The 16,490-nt window shown below is 43.7% G+C and overlaps 1 protein-coding gene across 1 annotated transcript; it reads right to left on the reverse strand.

Annotated features, from left to right (window-relative positions):
- Window positions 1-8,031: 8,031 nt before the first annotated feature.
- si:ch211-117k10.3 (Krueppel-like factor 15) lies at window positions 8,032-13,175 on the reverse strand. The gene is made up of 3 exons (XM_034586581.1): window positions 13,011-13,175; window positions 10,625-11,752; window positions 8,032-8,493 (listed from the first exon to the last, which is right to left on the reverse strand). Exons 2-3 carry the CDS (start codon window positions 11,683-11,685, stop codon window positions 8,325-8,327), a joined length of 1,230 nt encoding a protein of 409 aa, XP_034442472.1. The 5' UTR covers window positions 11,686-11,752; window positions 13,011-13,175; the 3' UTR covers window positions 8,032-8,324.
- Window positions 13,176-16,490: the final 3,315 nt, after the last annotated feature.

Here is a 16,490-nt window from a genome sequence, read left to right on the forward strand (position 1 = left end):
GGACTTTTATCTTCCGGCACTGATGTAAACATGCAAAGTGCAGGGACTTGACATTTGTTACCCCCTTCTAACAGAAGGGAAAACCTGTCCACTTGAACTTGGGTAAATCATGTTTAATAAACCTGTATGTATGCAATATTTTTTGTGTAAAATGGTTTAGACTCACTTTTTAAATAAATGTATTTGCTCCCAGCATCACAGGATCAACTTCTCAAATCTACCATTAGTCTTTAAAGGACTGTATAATGTTGCCCCTTATTACATTTCTGATTCTTTCACTAAGTGACATCTCTTTTTATAGTCTTTGCAAGTAGCTCAATAAAAGTACACAATTCTTACAGCATTATAAACACAATTTTACTGATTTCCCTTTGAGACAGAGAGTTATTAGCAAAATAGAAAATTGTCTTCTCTTTCTCAGTTGCCATTGAATGTACAGGTGCATCTCAATGAATTAGAATATCATGGAAAAGTCCATTTATTTCGATAATTCAATTCAAAAAGTGAAACTCATATTATATAGATTCATTACACACAGACTGAAATATTTCAAGAATCAAGAATCAAGATACCTTTATTGGTCCCACACACATGCACACACTACATGCAAATGGGGGAAATTTGTCCTCTGCTTTTGACCCATCCGTGTGAACACAGTAGGGCACAACACACACAATGAACACACAGAGCAGTGGGCAGCCATGGACAGCGCCCAGGGAGCAGATGTTGGGGGAGTAAGGTGCCTTGCTCAGGGGCACTTAGACAGTGGGGTAGGGAGAGTCCTTTCGGACTTGAACAGATCCAGGTGTTGTCCATATCCAGCTATGTTTTTTTGTCAGTCCGTGGCCTCAAACCAGCAACCTTCCAGTCTGATGTCCGTTATTTTCTGCCACTAGTCCACCGCCTCTGTTCAAGTGTTTATTTCTTTTAATTTTGATGATTATGGCTTACAGCTAATGAAAACCCCAAATTCAGTATCTCAGAAAATTAGAATATTACATGAGACCAATAAAACAAAGGATTTTTAATACAAAAATGTCAGCCTAATGAAAAGTATGTTCATATATATATGCACTCAATACTTGGTCGGGCTCCTTTTGCATGAATTACTGCATCCATGCGGCGTGGCATGGAGGCGATCAGCCTGTGGCACTGCTGAGGTGTTATGGAAGCCCAGGTTGCTTTGATAGCGGCCTTCAGCCCGTCTGCATTGTTGGGTCTGGTGTCTCTTATCTTCCTCTTGACAATACCCCATAGATTCTCTATGGGGTTCAGGTCAGGTGAGTTTGCTGGCCAATCAAGCACAGTGATACCATGGTCATTAAACCAGGTACTTTTGGCAGTGTGGGCCGGTGCCAAGTCCTGCTGGAAAATGAAATCAGCATCTCCATAAACCTCGTCAGCAGAAGGAAGCATGAAGTGCTCTAAAATTTCCTGGTAGACGGCTGCGTTGACTTTGGACTTGATAAAACACAGTGGACCAACACCAGCAGATGACATGGCTCCCCAAATCATCACTGACTGTGGAAACTTCCCACTGGACGTCAAGCAACTTGGATTCTGTGCCTCTCCACTCTTCCTCCAGACTCTGGGACCTTGATTTCCAAATGAAATGCAAAATTTACTTTCATCTGAAAAGAGGTCTTTGGACCACTGAGCAACAGTCCATGCCTGCAGTCCACGTTGTCTCTGGTTCAGGAGTGGCTTGACACGAGGAATCTAACAGTTGTAGCCCATGTCCTGGATACGTCAGTGCGTGGTGGCTCTTGATGCACTGACCCCAGCCTCAGTCCACTCCTTGTGAATCTCCCCCAAATTCTTGAATGGCCGTTGCTTCACAATCCTCTCAAGGCTGCGGTTATCCCTGTTGCTTGTGCACCTTTTTCTACCACACTTTTTCCTTCCACTCAACTTTCTATGAATATGCTTGGATACAGCACTCTGTGAACAGCCAGCGTCTTTAGCAATGACCTTTTGTGGCTTACCCTCCTTGTGGAGGGTGTCAATGACTGTCTTCTGGACAACTGTCAAGTCAGCAGTCTTCCCCATGATTGTGTATCCTACTGAACCAGACTTAGAGACCATTTAAAGGCTCAGGAAACATTTGCAGGTGTTTTCAGTTAATTAGCTGATTAGAGTGGGACATCGTGAGTCTACAATATTGAACTTTTTCACAATATTCTAATTTTCTGAGATACTGAATTTTGGGTTTTCATTAGCTGTAAGCCATAATAATTAAAAGAAGTAAACGCTTGAAATATTTCACTCTGTGTGTAATGAATCTATATGATATATGAGTTTCACTTTTTGAATTTAATTATCGAAATAAACGAACTTTTCCATGATATTCTAATTTATTGAGATGCACCTGCATGTTTCAGATTCACCACCAAGTGGCAGCATATCATAGCAATGTCACACCATCAACTGACTCACAGCAAACTTCAGTCCAACTTGTACACATCCATTGGGGTGAACATAAAGTAACACTTTTATCTGCATTCAGTAGCATCCAATCAGAGCATAGTGTGTGTCCTATATGATTCTGACATGCAGCTAAACAACATTAGGACAATTCAGCTCTCACTGTGATGCAGTGACAGACCAGAGGGTCTTAATAGAGTTTTATATATATATATATATATATATATATATATATAGTGATGGTACTGCATTGATTTACTGACTGAGTGAGTCATCACAGCTGAGGAATATTCTACTATGGATTTAAACTTTGTCCAGGTTTGTCATGTGTTTACATTTTACATAGATGTACTGTGCATTTTTGTCCATAATTATTTTGCCCTTTTTATTTTTCCAATTTCACAAAAAATAACTGATATAAAAATGAACAATTTAATAGCATAATTTGATGTTTTCCGAAGGCAGTAGAAGACTGTTTTTATGGCTTATTTGTATCACTTCATGAGATAGTTCTCACTGACATACACATCATTCGGACTAGAGCTGCAACCATTAGTTGATTAGACTGGTGGCTGGTTGCAGTAAAGGTTATAATATGTCAGTGGATGGGACGTGGACCAAACTAAAAACATATAGTATATCACATAATTTTTCACAAAAGTTTCTGTCATTTAAAGTAGTTCTTATCACACTGATGTATGTTCAACTGTTCATTTTTCTAGAAAGTTTGGTTTTAATTAGTTATTCGTTGGTATAAAAACCAGGTGAAAAGTCATGATTGACAGCTGAGACAAACTCAGGATTGGTCAAACAAGCTTATTGGTACCTTGATACTGTGACATCTTTGATGCAAGATGGCAGCGTTCTGGTATGTTTTAGCTTCATTTCTGGATTGTGGGTGCAAGTGGAGATGCTTTGTCCAACTTAATACAACATATATGATCTAATACTTATACTTACAGTATATCGAAACTACAGCTCTAACTTGACTTCAACCAACTTCTGTTTACATATCTGTCTGTCTGATGTTTTGCAGAGCTGAGAGGAACTGAAGAGAGCAAATCGACTAGGTTTATCAAAACAAGGATTCTCTTTCAAATAATTTTTTTTATCCATTACTAATGTGAAAGTACTGATCAGTGCATATTTAAACCTTTCTCAGGCAGCTTTTCTTTTTCTTATGTGAAAACAGTTTCCAATAGGCCACAGGAAAAATGGAAAGATGGAAAGGAACTAAATGAGGGAGGGAGTAAACATCTTATGAATTCTTAAAATAAGTTTGTCATTGGTCATTGGCGAAGTAAGTGCTTTAAGTTATCCATCAAAAGAGTATTTTAAAAACTTTCTTTAGAAGAAAGATGTTTTGTCACAGTTAATCATTAGCATGAATCTGCAGCTTTTTAAAGGTAGCATTGTTCTTATTTTAAGACAGTACAAGGCTTGTCCTACAGTAACCTCTAGTCACAATTGTTGGTCAGTTTCTCTAATTACATTACAGCCTGCAGCCATATATAATTTTTGAAAGGAAACCCCCTTTCTGTGCAATGATTCTGGCCTATTTCTTTTGATGCAGGCCCCGGATACAGTTTATGAATTAAAAACTGCACATCAGGAATCAGATGAGCAGCCTTTTCACACTGCGTTATCCCAGAGTAGCGATAGTGTTAAAGGGCAGAACAGGGAAGGAGACAACTGATTTGAAGCTGGTCCCGGCTTCCTCGGGGGGCTCCCACCTCAGCCAAACATGACTGGAAAGCATCAACAGCCAGAAATTCCAGCCTGATACGCACAGAGCTAAAGCTGCAGCTTCCTCCGCTGACTATTGAACAAAGAGATGTTACTGCAGTCGTCAGATCAGCGTTCGAAAGCCTTCAGCATGTATTTATCCAGAGCCTCAGTGGAACAGCCTTGATGTGGTTATCCTGCCACCCACTCTGTGCTGTAATCTCTGCTGCTGCTCACTGCAGGAATTTCAGATTGGTGTCATTTCACTGAGACAGTCACTGGGCAAATTAGTAGAGAGGCTTTAATGAGAGCAGGCGGGTAACTGGTCTGCCATGAAAACAAGGTTCATATGTGTTCTATAAAAGCTTTATCCTGATTGTTGTTGTCCATCATTTTGCTGATTTATCACATATTTGATTGAGAATATTTTTAATGCCACTACAAGGGAGCATCATTTTTAAAGGCTGCAATTATCAATACGTCTACAAGAACGACAGGTCAGATGACTACATGCAATGTAAAAGACGCCGCTCGAGTCATCTGACGCTGCACTTCCCCTCAGGTCGGACAAGCCTCTTTTAGCTCATCGTTGTGGTTTTACAGCCCATAAATCTTCTGCTGTGATTCATCAATCTCATTGAGTGTATGGGAGTGTACAAACACCAAACAACAGAGAGTCGGCAGCTGCTGTAGCTTGAGAACAGTCCTTAGTGGCTAAAGAGCATGTATACTTCACAGTAGCTGTTAAAAACCAATACTGGGCTCAGCTGTTGCCTCATCAGGGACATGAGTCCAAATATATGTTAGAAATACTCAATGATGTTGCGTCGCTCCATTAACTTAATGTGTAAAAAAGGAAACGTTTACAAGTCACATTCACTTTCTATGGCCATATGTAAAAATGTAAGACTATGAACCACACTCAAATAAATGTTGTGAAGTAAACAGTGCAATATAAGGTGTTAAAGTGTAAAGTCACACAGAGAAAAATTAGCATTCATTTGTAGTTCCGATTCTGCCCAGCTTAGTCCACTGCTCAAAAAAACCCACCAACACCAACTAGCACCTGGTGATTGTCTGCAGTGGGAATGGAACTGCATTCTCTCCAGGGTCAAATGACTCTACAGTAGACAGAGTTCTTTTTTATCAGCTTCAACTCCGATCGGCAGAGATGGAAACATGAACACACTGATTTGGCAGGACAGCTAGGTGAGAGAGGGCCTCAGTTGTCAGTGCGCTTGTGATGTCAAAAATGACCCACAGAGGGAAAAAAACACATAGTAGCACTCTCCTCTACTGACAATGGGAAAGGAGACAATGACCTGTTTTAGTGTGTTTACCTGTGTTTAAAGAGCCTGTGAATATCCACTACTTTTGTGTAAAACCGCTAAAACATTCTTTACATTACATTACATTACATTTTATCCAAAGCAACTTACAATAAGTGCATTCAACAATGAGGGTACCAACCCAGAACTACAATAATCAAGTAAGTACAATTTGCTTCAAGAAAGCCAAACTACAAATTGCTAACATGTAGCACATATAAGTGCCACTAAATATATATACAGTATTTTTAAAAAATGATTTATTCAAGGTATAGTCAGAAGAGATGTTTCTTTAGTCTGCTGCGGAAGATGTGGAGATTCTGCTGTCCAGCATTAACTTCATTACAAATGCTAATATTGCTGTCTTTGAATAACATATTTCGAATTGGCACCATTCAAATAAGCAACAATTTTATTAACAAAAGATACAGCATTTTATTTCTTGTTATTTATTTCTGCAAATAGGAAAATAGCATTTCTGGTATTCAAAAAAAAACAACAACAACAAATACACAGGCAGGACTGAGACAGGAACAGAGAGAATTGCATGTTGAGCGAATACAGGTCTGGATGTAGGTCAGTAGATGCAGCCTGGGGAGGCTCAGACACAAAGAGCACCCTGGTTCAGACAGATAAACATGTCTGACCGTCTGTCCACTCTGAACAGGTTTCTACATTACTAAGCATTGTTGTTTGAAAAGAATGAAACCTAGTTTGTCCATAATCAAAAGAGACAAAGACATGAGGATGGGTGCCATGTAAAAGACTGTGCACTGCTACATGCAAAAGTGCTCTATTTTGTTAAGTTCATCCAAAAGCACATATGTTGTTCGAGCTAAGGTAAGATAGCCATTAGCCTGCAGTTTGTAGTCGTAAGTTGCAGTCACAGAAAGGTTATGTGAAGCCTTCGGTTATACTGTCTGTGTGTGAAGCACTGGTGGGTTAACAAGCACCAAAGTGATGAGTTCAAAGAACACATGATAATTGCGTCTGCCCAACACAGTGGAGTTTACCCTTCCAGAGGAAATACGCTTTCCTGTTTTTTGGCATTTTAAGGGTTCTGATACATTTTTAATGGAACGTCCATTATAGCACAACGACCATTTCTCTATTTCCGCGAACACAAGTGCACTTGAAACCAGCAGATTCGGCTTAATGGTTAGAGAATTGAGAAGAGTGGGACTCCAGATCCCACACCATAATCAGTCCGACAAGTCGTTGGATCAGACTGATCACAGATTGATCACGCTACAATCAAACTCAGAGAACAGACCAGACACCTCTCCAGAAACACCACTGAGTAGCTTAATGCACTGATTGAAAATCATCTTTGATAAAAAAAAACATCTATATAATATAAAGGCTACAAGCTGTACACGTTGTCCTTAATGTTCAGTACACATTATATTGAGTATATGCTAATACACATGATTGGATAGATGTTAGCAACCTTTTCCAGCTGTTAAAAACTATTAGTTTTTCCTTGTTGCTATAATCAACAAAAAAAAGTGTTTACAGTAACTGCTACTGTAAGTAAGAAAGAGCAGCACTTTTTGAACCATCGAGCACTTTTGAAACATGGAGCCAAAGTACAACATACAGGCCGAGTAGCTCATAGGCCACATAAGTCGGCTGCACAATGATTTCCAAGAGATTTTCTTAGAACAAACAGCTTATAAACTGTCACACACTGAGGGTGTCATTATTCATGCTCTCACAGGGCCCCAACTGGAATTTCTGGTTTGGCAACCCTCAGCACGGAATCACAGTTCAATAGGAGCAGTCATATGGTAACTTTATCTTTAACAGTAGGATCAAGTGAGGTTTTGCCATATGGACAAAGGCATTGATAGAAAGTAGGGCAGACTGGGACTGAGCAAAGGCATACAAAGGGTCAAAACAGGAAGCATTGTGGTTGGACGAGTAAAGGCCAGGTTCGGATTTTTCAAAAACAAAAACAGTTTAGGGAGAATTATTCTGTGAGCATAGCCACAAGTTTAGTATGACTGAATCAATGTCTCAGCTTTTACTCTTAATATCAAGAGTCACACTGTTCATTCAGAGTGAACTGTAACTCTGAAAATCTAATACTTAGAAGAGTCTTCTACGGCTTTAGTCACAATTTCACCCCACAGGGATGAATGTCACGCTCTGACACATTAATAGCGTCTATCGCAGGCCTTATGATTAAAACACAAGGCAAGATTGTGATGCTAAAGACAATGTTTCACTTTAACAATACACAACAATATTGGGAAGTTTCATCCGTGTGGACCCTGAAGTTTGGCTTCAAGACAGACGGGCAAATGCAAAAGTAGGAAGGAGATAATATAATTACAGGCGCTCCCATTACTGTTACAACACCACCCTACCCTCAACAGCACCTGGTGGTTTGGAAGCAGGAACAGTAGTGCAAGCAGAGGTTGAAAAAGGGGGCCTCTCTGTCTCCCGCTATATATGTTTTGTTGTGTGTGTGTGTGTGTGTGTGTGTGTGTGTGTGTGTGTGTGTGTGTGTGTGTGTGTGTGTGTGTGTGTGTGTGTGTGTGTGTGTGTGTGTGTGTGTGTGTGTTGGAAGGCCAGGAAATCCACTTTTCCTGAGGTGGCTGTCAGCTCTGTATAAGACAAGCTGCTCAGACCAAACAAGTGAAAAGTAAACAGCAGGGAGCAGAGGAAAACGCAGAAACAATGAGTGCGAAAACAGCAGTCAGCGCTCAAGATTTTTCTGAAAAGTTCTGCTCGTGAAGCACCAAAAGTCCTGAGGGAGACCCTGACCCCACCCTGGTCATAGGCCAGCCTGGGCAGACAGGGTGGGAGGGTGCAGGGCAGGGTTTCGGCCAGTTGAAGGTATCACACGGTGGCTCTGATAATCCTGCTGGGCCTGGAGCCACGGTGGACCTTCGTGTGTTTGGATAAGTGGTCACTGCGGGCGAATTTTTTTTCACACAGCGAGCACTCGTACGGCTTGATGCCGGAGTGAGAGCGACGGTGACGGGAGAGTTCGTCAGACCGGGAGAACCTGTCGACACAAGAGCAGAGGGGTGGTGTAAGGTGAACAGTCTCAAAAGAGAAATAAAAGGCTGAGAGGTTAATAACAACATTTATACAATGGACAAAAAATCTGTCATTAAGGTTATAGACGGAAGTGTTTATAGACAGGTGGACATTACTAATGGAAGCAATAGGGGAACAATGGGATTGATAACTGAAACTAACAAGGAACTGTACTGCAGGTGATAGCATGAGGTCATCTAATAAGACTATATAAGGAATATGGACACTCTTTATGTATATTGGACTGGATAATCATGTCTTTTGGAAACTGATATATATCTTGCGTTTATTTTAATTTTAATATGTTAGTGTTATGCTGTTTATATTCAGGGTTGTTATCATTTCAATTAGTTTGGATTTACTTTTATACAGATATGTCAGATTGTTTGGATAAATATGGTCATATAAATGTTGTAACCCCTTGTAAAGGAAACCTAAGCTGCAAAACATTTGATGCGGATGGGGATACGAAAAAAGAATCAAATAAAGATTAAATTTCAATAGGACGTCCACCTTTTTTTGAAAACCCCTTGAATGACCATGTTGTGACCCATTTCTATATATATTTACTTTCATCTGTTTAATTTTTCATGCACTAAACGGGGATGACAAATGCCCCACAATACAAAACAGAATGAAAATGGTAGCATTCACAGCATGTATACGTTTTGCCAAGAGTCTCACGGTGCAATGATGGATAAGTAAGCTACAGCTGACAGCAAATCCATGATGATGGTTTGAAATCTCCATTCACCACTCATCACATTGTAAACGACTTAATGCAACTGAACGCTGCAGAGATTTTAATCAGAGCTTATGTTGAGTGATCGTTGGCTAAACTGAACTGAGTCTATATTAATCCCAGGTGAGTGCAACACATCAGTTTATCCATGGTTTACATTTACGACTATTCTGTCATGCAGTCATTTTCTTTGTAGTAAGTTGTGTAAAGCCGTTTTAGACATGAACTCCGGAGGATGTCCAAAGAATTGGGTCCGGACTTTCTCCAGAGTTTGCCTTTCACACACGCACAACACAGCAGGATATTCTCCACTCAGACATGTTCACAACAACACAGAAATCTCTGGAGGACGACTGCTCTACCCCTCAGCCACAGCCGGCTAAAAGCTTTCTTAACATCTTTGTAAGTGTCTTCTATGTGCGTGAACTGCTTATTTATCCGAGATATTTATTTTGTTTTTTTTGTTTTCTGTCTGTCATGGCAGGATCTCCTGCTTTGTTCTTACATTGGTTCATTCAGACATTCTCCAGGGTATTTACTCAGGGGGTGGCAGGAGGAACTCCAGAGAAGGTCCAGAGCCATTCTCCCATGCAGCCTCTCCGGGATCTGGAGATTCTCTGGAGTTCAGTGCATGTCTGAAAGCAGCACCAATGCATGGGCTAGCTAAGACATGGGAATAATATATGTCCCCCCTTAAACTAACCTTTAACTGTTTTTTCGCTGAATGATTAATTACATGTTTACAATCGGGCAAACTTGTTAAAATATGCAGTACTTCATGATGGAAAGTGGCATTAGAATGTGCCTGAGGTCACCCCCCCTTTGACTGGCTACTTTTCCCCTCTAGCTGTGTTCTTCTTATCCTTGTGGAAATCCTTGTCTGTTTTTCTTGGTAACATTTTTCTTGGTAACATCATTTCACTGGTGCCTGAAACAACACGACTCAGAAATGCAGGCCCTTCCATCAACCAGTTGGAATAGCTCCCTATAACTCATTGTATTCCTTAAAAGTTCCAGTGTATATACTTAAGGGGGATTTATTGGCAGAAATGAAAATATGATAATCATAATTATGACTTCAATAGCGTAAAATCAACTGAAACAATTGTCAAGTTTTAGTTTTCTTAGAATGAAACCTTTATGTCTACATCCACCATGTTTCTACAGTAGCTCAGAATGGACAAACCATACACTAGCTCTGGAGGACCTTTCTTGTTTTTATGTTACCTGAAGGCCATCATACATTCTCCTGGATGCTCCTAGATGCAAATAAATCCTTAAAACTGAAACTTTAATCTTAACCTTGAACTTAGTATTAACTGTTAAACAGTACAGATCACATTATGTCACATACCTCCAGCCACACTCAGGCCAGCTACACGTGTAGGGCTTCTCTCCTGTGTGCCGGCGGAAATGAGCCTTCAGATGGCTGCTCTTCGTGTACATCTTCCCACAGCCTGGGTGGGCGCACTTATGGACCCTCTCTGTAGGAGACACTCTGCTCACCCGAGGGGCCATGGCCTTCAACAGGCCACTGGCCTGGACCCCAACCCCAGTCAGACCCATAATCTCTACAGTCCTCATTGTGATGGGCAGAGGGGCGATCTTCACATACTTCTGGTCAGCTGACTTGATATCTCCACTGTTTAGTGATAAAATAGTGGTGGGGTTGGAGGGCACCTGGGGGGCCAGCAGGGTGACATTTTGTCCTGTGGCGCCCTGGAGCCCCATGATGAGATGAGTGAGCCAAATGCTGTTTTGGGCCGCGGGGGGAGAGGCTGCTGGGGTCTGAGGCTGGGCCAGAGGTAGGGGCTGGAGCTGGAGAACCAGCGGAGCACCCATGAGCATGGAGGGGGTTAAGCTGGATGGTGAGGGGGTTACTTGGGCAGAAGGGGAAGGGTCAGCTGGGCTGGGGCTGTTTTGTTCATTGTGAGGTATGTTTGGGCTTGAAGTGCAATGGGAGGCACCCATCCCTTCGTCACTGCAAGTGTCTGAAGAGGAGGCCGGGGGCGTAGTGGAAGATGGAGAGTCACTGGAGCTGCATGGGAGAGGGCAGGCCTCCTCTTTTGGGACCATTAACCCCTCTTTGACCAGCTCCATCTTTTCCCTCAAGAACTCTTCTATGTCCTCCAGGGTCGGGGAGAATGGGGAAGAGGGGTGGAAAGGAAATTCTGGAAAATTAGGATCCTCTTCTTCTGCTGGCTCTAGAAAAATATGCAGGCGAGCGCCATCATCGTCATCTTCCTCCTCCTCCTCATCTTCGACCCACAAGTCCCCTGGGCTGTCGCAAGAAGCCAAGCTGGCTCCCTCGCTGCAGGCTCCGTCTCCCAGGCCGAGGGAGCACATGCTGCTGTTGCTGCTGTCCCTGAACAGGTCATTCTCCAGAATCAGCGTTCTGCTGCTGAGAGACACCATTGATGCAGGCCAAACACAGAGGAGAGGATGTTGAGGAAACTTGACCCAGAAGCGGAAGCACAAAAACCTGCACAGGCAACATCAAGAAAGGATGTTATTAACCAGCCGAAAGTATGAGTAGAAATTGACCCTAATACATTTAACCCTCTGCTGTAAGTTAATTAACAATAAATTATTTCTTTAAAATCAATAAAAAAAAACATATCACATGATGGTGAATATCTCAGATGAGAGGGACATATCATCAGTTGTGTCCTTCGGGTGTTTCGACCTTCTAATCACTGAATTAATGCTCAGTCCTATATGTGATCTTTTACTTACACTCATTCCCCTGTGTGAACTCATCAGGAGAACTTTTTTAAAAGTGTGTGTCTTGCTCAGAGCATATACAGAAATGATGGGACAGGAGATCAAACTAGACCAGAGAATAATGACCAACCAGCCACTGACATATTAACCTGTGGACCCCTTCAGAGCCACGCTGCCACTTCCAGGTCGTATATGATCAGAAATTATTTACAAAAGTCTGTGGTGATTTGATCAAACCCAGCTTATTATGGAATTATGCACCATTTTGCACAAAACAAACTATTATGATTCATAAGTCTTAAATTAGATATTGATATGGGCCACTTGTACTAAGGTCATTTTAATCTCAGGGCCCCAATTATTAAGACTTGTCTGTTACTACCATGTGAAAAGTTCAGCATAAAATAGCGGATCTTAAATTAAGATATTGATATCTTTTTAATCTTATCACGTTTGGTACAATAGACAGATAGATAGACAGATATATATTTCACAATACAAATTACTAGAATAAAGTTAAACTTGAAATAGCTGGCGGACCCCTGGGAGTGTCTCTGTGTCCTCTACCAGGTCCCCGGACCCCGAATAACACAGCAGAGTCCCCACACAGTCCAAACAGAGTCCTCTCCCCCTGGTAAGATCATCTCCATGGGCTTATGTAAAGGCTGTTTGTTGCTGCTGTCAGACCGCCAGGCACATGTTGCAGCAGGGCCTCGCACTCCAAAGTGCGTGGACAGGGCGCTGCACAAACACGGCCCCGCACTGACGCACCCATAAACATGTGGGGAGGGAAAAGTCCCCGTGAGGAACGCATCGGCCCCTGGAAACGCACAAAACGGTGTTTGCGAAGGAGGCGCGGTCGAAAACGAGGCGATGCGCCTGAACGCAACTGCGCCTGCACAGGAATCCACGAGCCTCAAGTTCGCCTAGGTCATAAAACATGATCTATTTATACTCCTCCTCCGTCTCTACGGACGATCCGAGCAGGAGGATCCCGGACATTTGGCTCAACCTACCTTGCGCGGCTCGGCGGAGGAACGCAGCGCCGTCGATCACTCGCTGTATGTCGGCCTTTCCTTTCTCCTCCGTCGTGTTATTGTCGTGGCACGCTCACACATCCCGTCCTTGCCACGGGTCCATGTTGGCATTCCTTCTCCCAGCGTCACGTGACCGCATCGCTGCACAACTCGGAGGCACGGGTCCTGTTCCGCGCATCTGATTGGCCGTGCGCGACGGAGGCTCGCCCTAATAGGCGCGCCCCGATTGGCTGCCGCTCGATAAATTCTGACTGCCATGTGTTTATGGTGGATCACAGTGTGCAGGATACAATGTGTCCTATTGATGGCGTACACACGGGGGGGTGGACAAAATAATGGAGGCACCTATTAATGTAACAAGTAAGTGATTCGAAGCAGCACCCAGCCTCTCCATCAGAACAGCTTCAAAGATCTGAAAGCCTGGGGAGGAAGTGCACTCCTCTGCTGCTTGTGTTGATGTTTGCTGCTGAGCTCACATGCAGAGAACCACTCACAGCATTGATTCCCATGAAGGCTTCCTCCTTCCTCCAAATGTAAAATCTACATAATAATTCCACAAATGCCAAAACTTCAAAGATGACTCATCAGACCTGTTTTGTTCAGCTCACATCATGGGATCTCTCTTGAGGCAGCAGCTCAAGTTGACCCAGTCAGTGTCCCATGATGTGGTGAATGACGCACAACTGCAACAAGTGAATGTTTTTAACATATGAAAATGGAAAACAACACAACACACAGAGTCTCTAGTGTGTTTTTATGTTCATCAAGTAAATCAGTCACCACAAAACTTGTTTTTTCCAGAGTGTCTGTTAATGGGTCAATTATAACACAGTTCAAACGAAAACATACTTACCCACAACATTCATAAACATCACACAAACATTTAATAACACAAGTCACTATGATGTGGTCATATGTTTATTCATGTACAGTATTTGTGGACACGTAGAACTTCTCCTACGAAACCATATTTTCAAATATATTTTAAATATATTATTACTCATCTGTTTAAACAGCAGCCTCCTCATATGGATGTTCCCTGCGAAATTGTATACAACTCGTATAATGCTAAATAAGGGGAGAAAGTGTTGCCGAAAACAATGTACTACAAGTTTATTTAAATTCTATAGTGTGTTAAATTAAAACTCAATTTTGACCCTGTGACCCTTTACAACATTACAAGACTATGTAAAGTCACTTTATGAAGCAGTTGATCAGGTTTACACAAACCAACTGCCATACATTGGGGCTTTTGGGGGATCTGAGGGTCCGAGGCCCTCCATGGGGTACTTGCCCACTCTGCCAGGTTGGTGATGCAGCCTAATTGATGCTACATCTCTTGATTCTTTTACAGTTACAGTTCAGATCAGTGATGATGCTGCAGATGTTTTCTTTGCCATGACTGACAGCAGTTTCCCAAAAGCCTCTGTAATAGACTGATACGGTCTCCCTAAACAAACAATGGCTCAACTGGACACTGGAACATATTAGAGAGGACACCAAGACAATAGACGTGCCATGAAAAATAATGAGGTTTTATCATTTAAACCAATCATACTCAGACGTGACAAAAGAAACAAAGTGGGTTGGAGACGTCAACGAAAAAGAACAAAAAAGGGGGACAATACTGAGCCTGCCATCTAGGTCGCTGCACCCAGCTCGTCACCCTGGACTACCTAAGATAAAGGTCTTACGGCAAAATAAGGAAATCCAGATAACTGGACTATTGAAGACCTCCAGCTCAAAACTCAAATAACAATAACGTGCGTGCGTGGGGTCATTTAGACCCACAGCTGATTACAATTGTAATCTCGGGGGGGGGGGGGGTCAATTAGACCCACAGAGAAGCCGGTGTGTTTCTCCGTGTGCCGTTCTCCCTGACCAGGTCACGATGTCACGTCAAGCGCGTTTCACCAGAGAACAGGTTCCCCAACAGCTATTCTCCCAGCAACAATCCTCTGAACCCGAAGAGGACGCAGAAGAAGACCGAGAAGCAGACCGAGAAGCAGACCGAGAAGAAGACCGAGAAGAAGACCGAGACGATGAAGACGAAGACGACGAAGACGAAGACCCAGTGTGTGATGCTGCTGCAGATTCGTCATCGTGCTCATCCTTGGAAGAAGAAGAAGAAGAAGAAGAAAAAGAAGAAGGACAAGACCACGGCACCACCACCACCGGACTCGTGGAAAGAAAGACCTTCCTGTCAAGAAACGGAGAAATAACATGGTCCTCGAGGGCGTACGACCGAGAGGAGGGCCGCTGCTCCTCCTCCTCCTCCTCTGCTGTGGCTTAAAGCGCCGCCGCTACGCCCATCGGGGTCCCCCCGGGCCCCACGACGCACGCGACGTCCCACACCCGTGACCTAGCCTCGACGTTCCACCTGTTCGTCACGCCGACGGTAGAGAACATCATCCTGGAGATGATGAATCGGGAGGGTCGTCGAAAATACGTCGACAACTGGAAAGGGATGTACGAGACCGACCTGCGCGCCTACGTAGGGCTGCTGATCTTAGCGGGCGTGTACAGGTCCCGGGGCAAGGCCGCCGCCAGCCTGTGGGACGCCGAGAGCGGCCGGGCGATATTTCGTGCCACGATGCCGCTCAAAGTCTTTCACACGTACCCCAGACTGCTGCGCTTCGACGACCGCGAGACGCGCCACGGACAAATTGGCGGCCGTGCGAGAGGTCTGGGCGCGTGGGTTGCGTGGCTGCCGCGCCTCTACAACCCGGGGCCTGAAGTTACCGTGGACGAGCAACTGGTTCCGCTCAGAGGTTATTCTTTTTTTTCGTTTTTTAAAATATTATTATGATGTTATGTTATTATGTTATGTAGCTATAGCTAGAGAGCGGCTGCTAGTCCTCGTCCTCGTCCTCGTCCTCATCTCCTCTCCTCTCTTCTCCTCCTCTTCTTCTCCCTAGGCCGGTGTCCTTTCCGACAGTACATGCCCAGCAAGCCCAGCATGCCCGCAGGCCACCCACGACTTGATCCCATCAAGTCGTGGGTGGCCTGCGATGCAAAATCCAGCTACGCTTGGAAGATGCAAGTCTATACCGGAAAGCCGAGCGGCGGACGCCCAGAACGGAACCAGGGGTTGCGGGTAGTGCTCGATGTCACGTAGCACTACTTCACCTCCTACGAACTCGCGCGGCAGCTCCTGGAGAGGAAGGTCAGCGTGGTCGGCACGGTTCGGAAGAACAAGCCCGAGCTTGTCAAGGGAAGAGAGGTGTTCTCATCCAGGTTCGCATTTACGCCCACCGCCACTCTGGTGTCCTACATCCCAAAGAAAAACAGGAACGTGGTGCTCCTGAGCACGCGGCTCGCGGAGGCCGACGTCAGCGACCGCGAGGACGGGAAACCGGTCATCGTCCTGGTCTAAATAAATCTTCTCCCAAGTCGTAGTTCTCTTGCAGACTGAGTCAGATTATCCTCCAGGATTTGGCGATATTTTTCTGCATTTGT

Source organism: Hippoglossus hippoglossus, chromosome 5 (genome assembly GCF_009819705.1).
Source record: "Hippoglossus hippoglossus isolate fHipHip1 chromosome 5, fHipHip1.pri, whole genome shotgun sequence".
Lineage (NCBI taxonomy): Eukaryota > Metazoa > Chordata > Actinopteri > Pleuronectiformes > Pleuronectidae > Hippoglossus > Hippoglossus hippoglossus.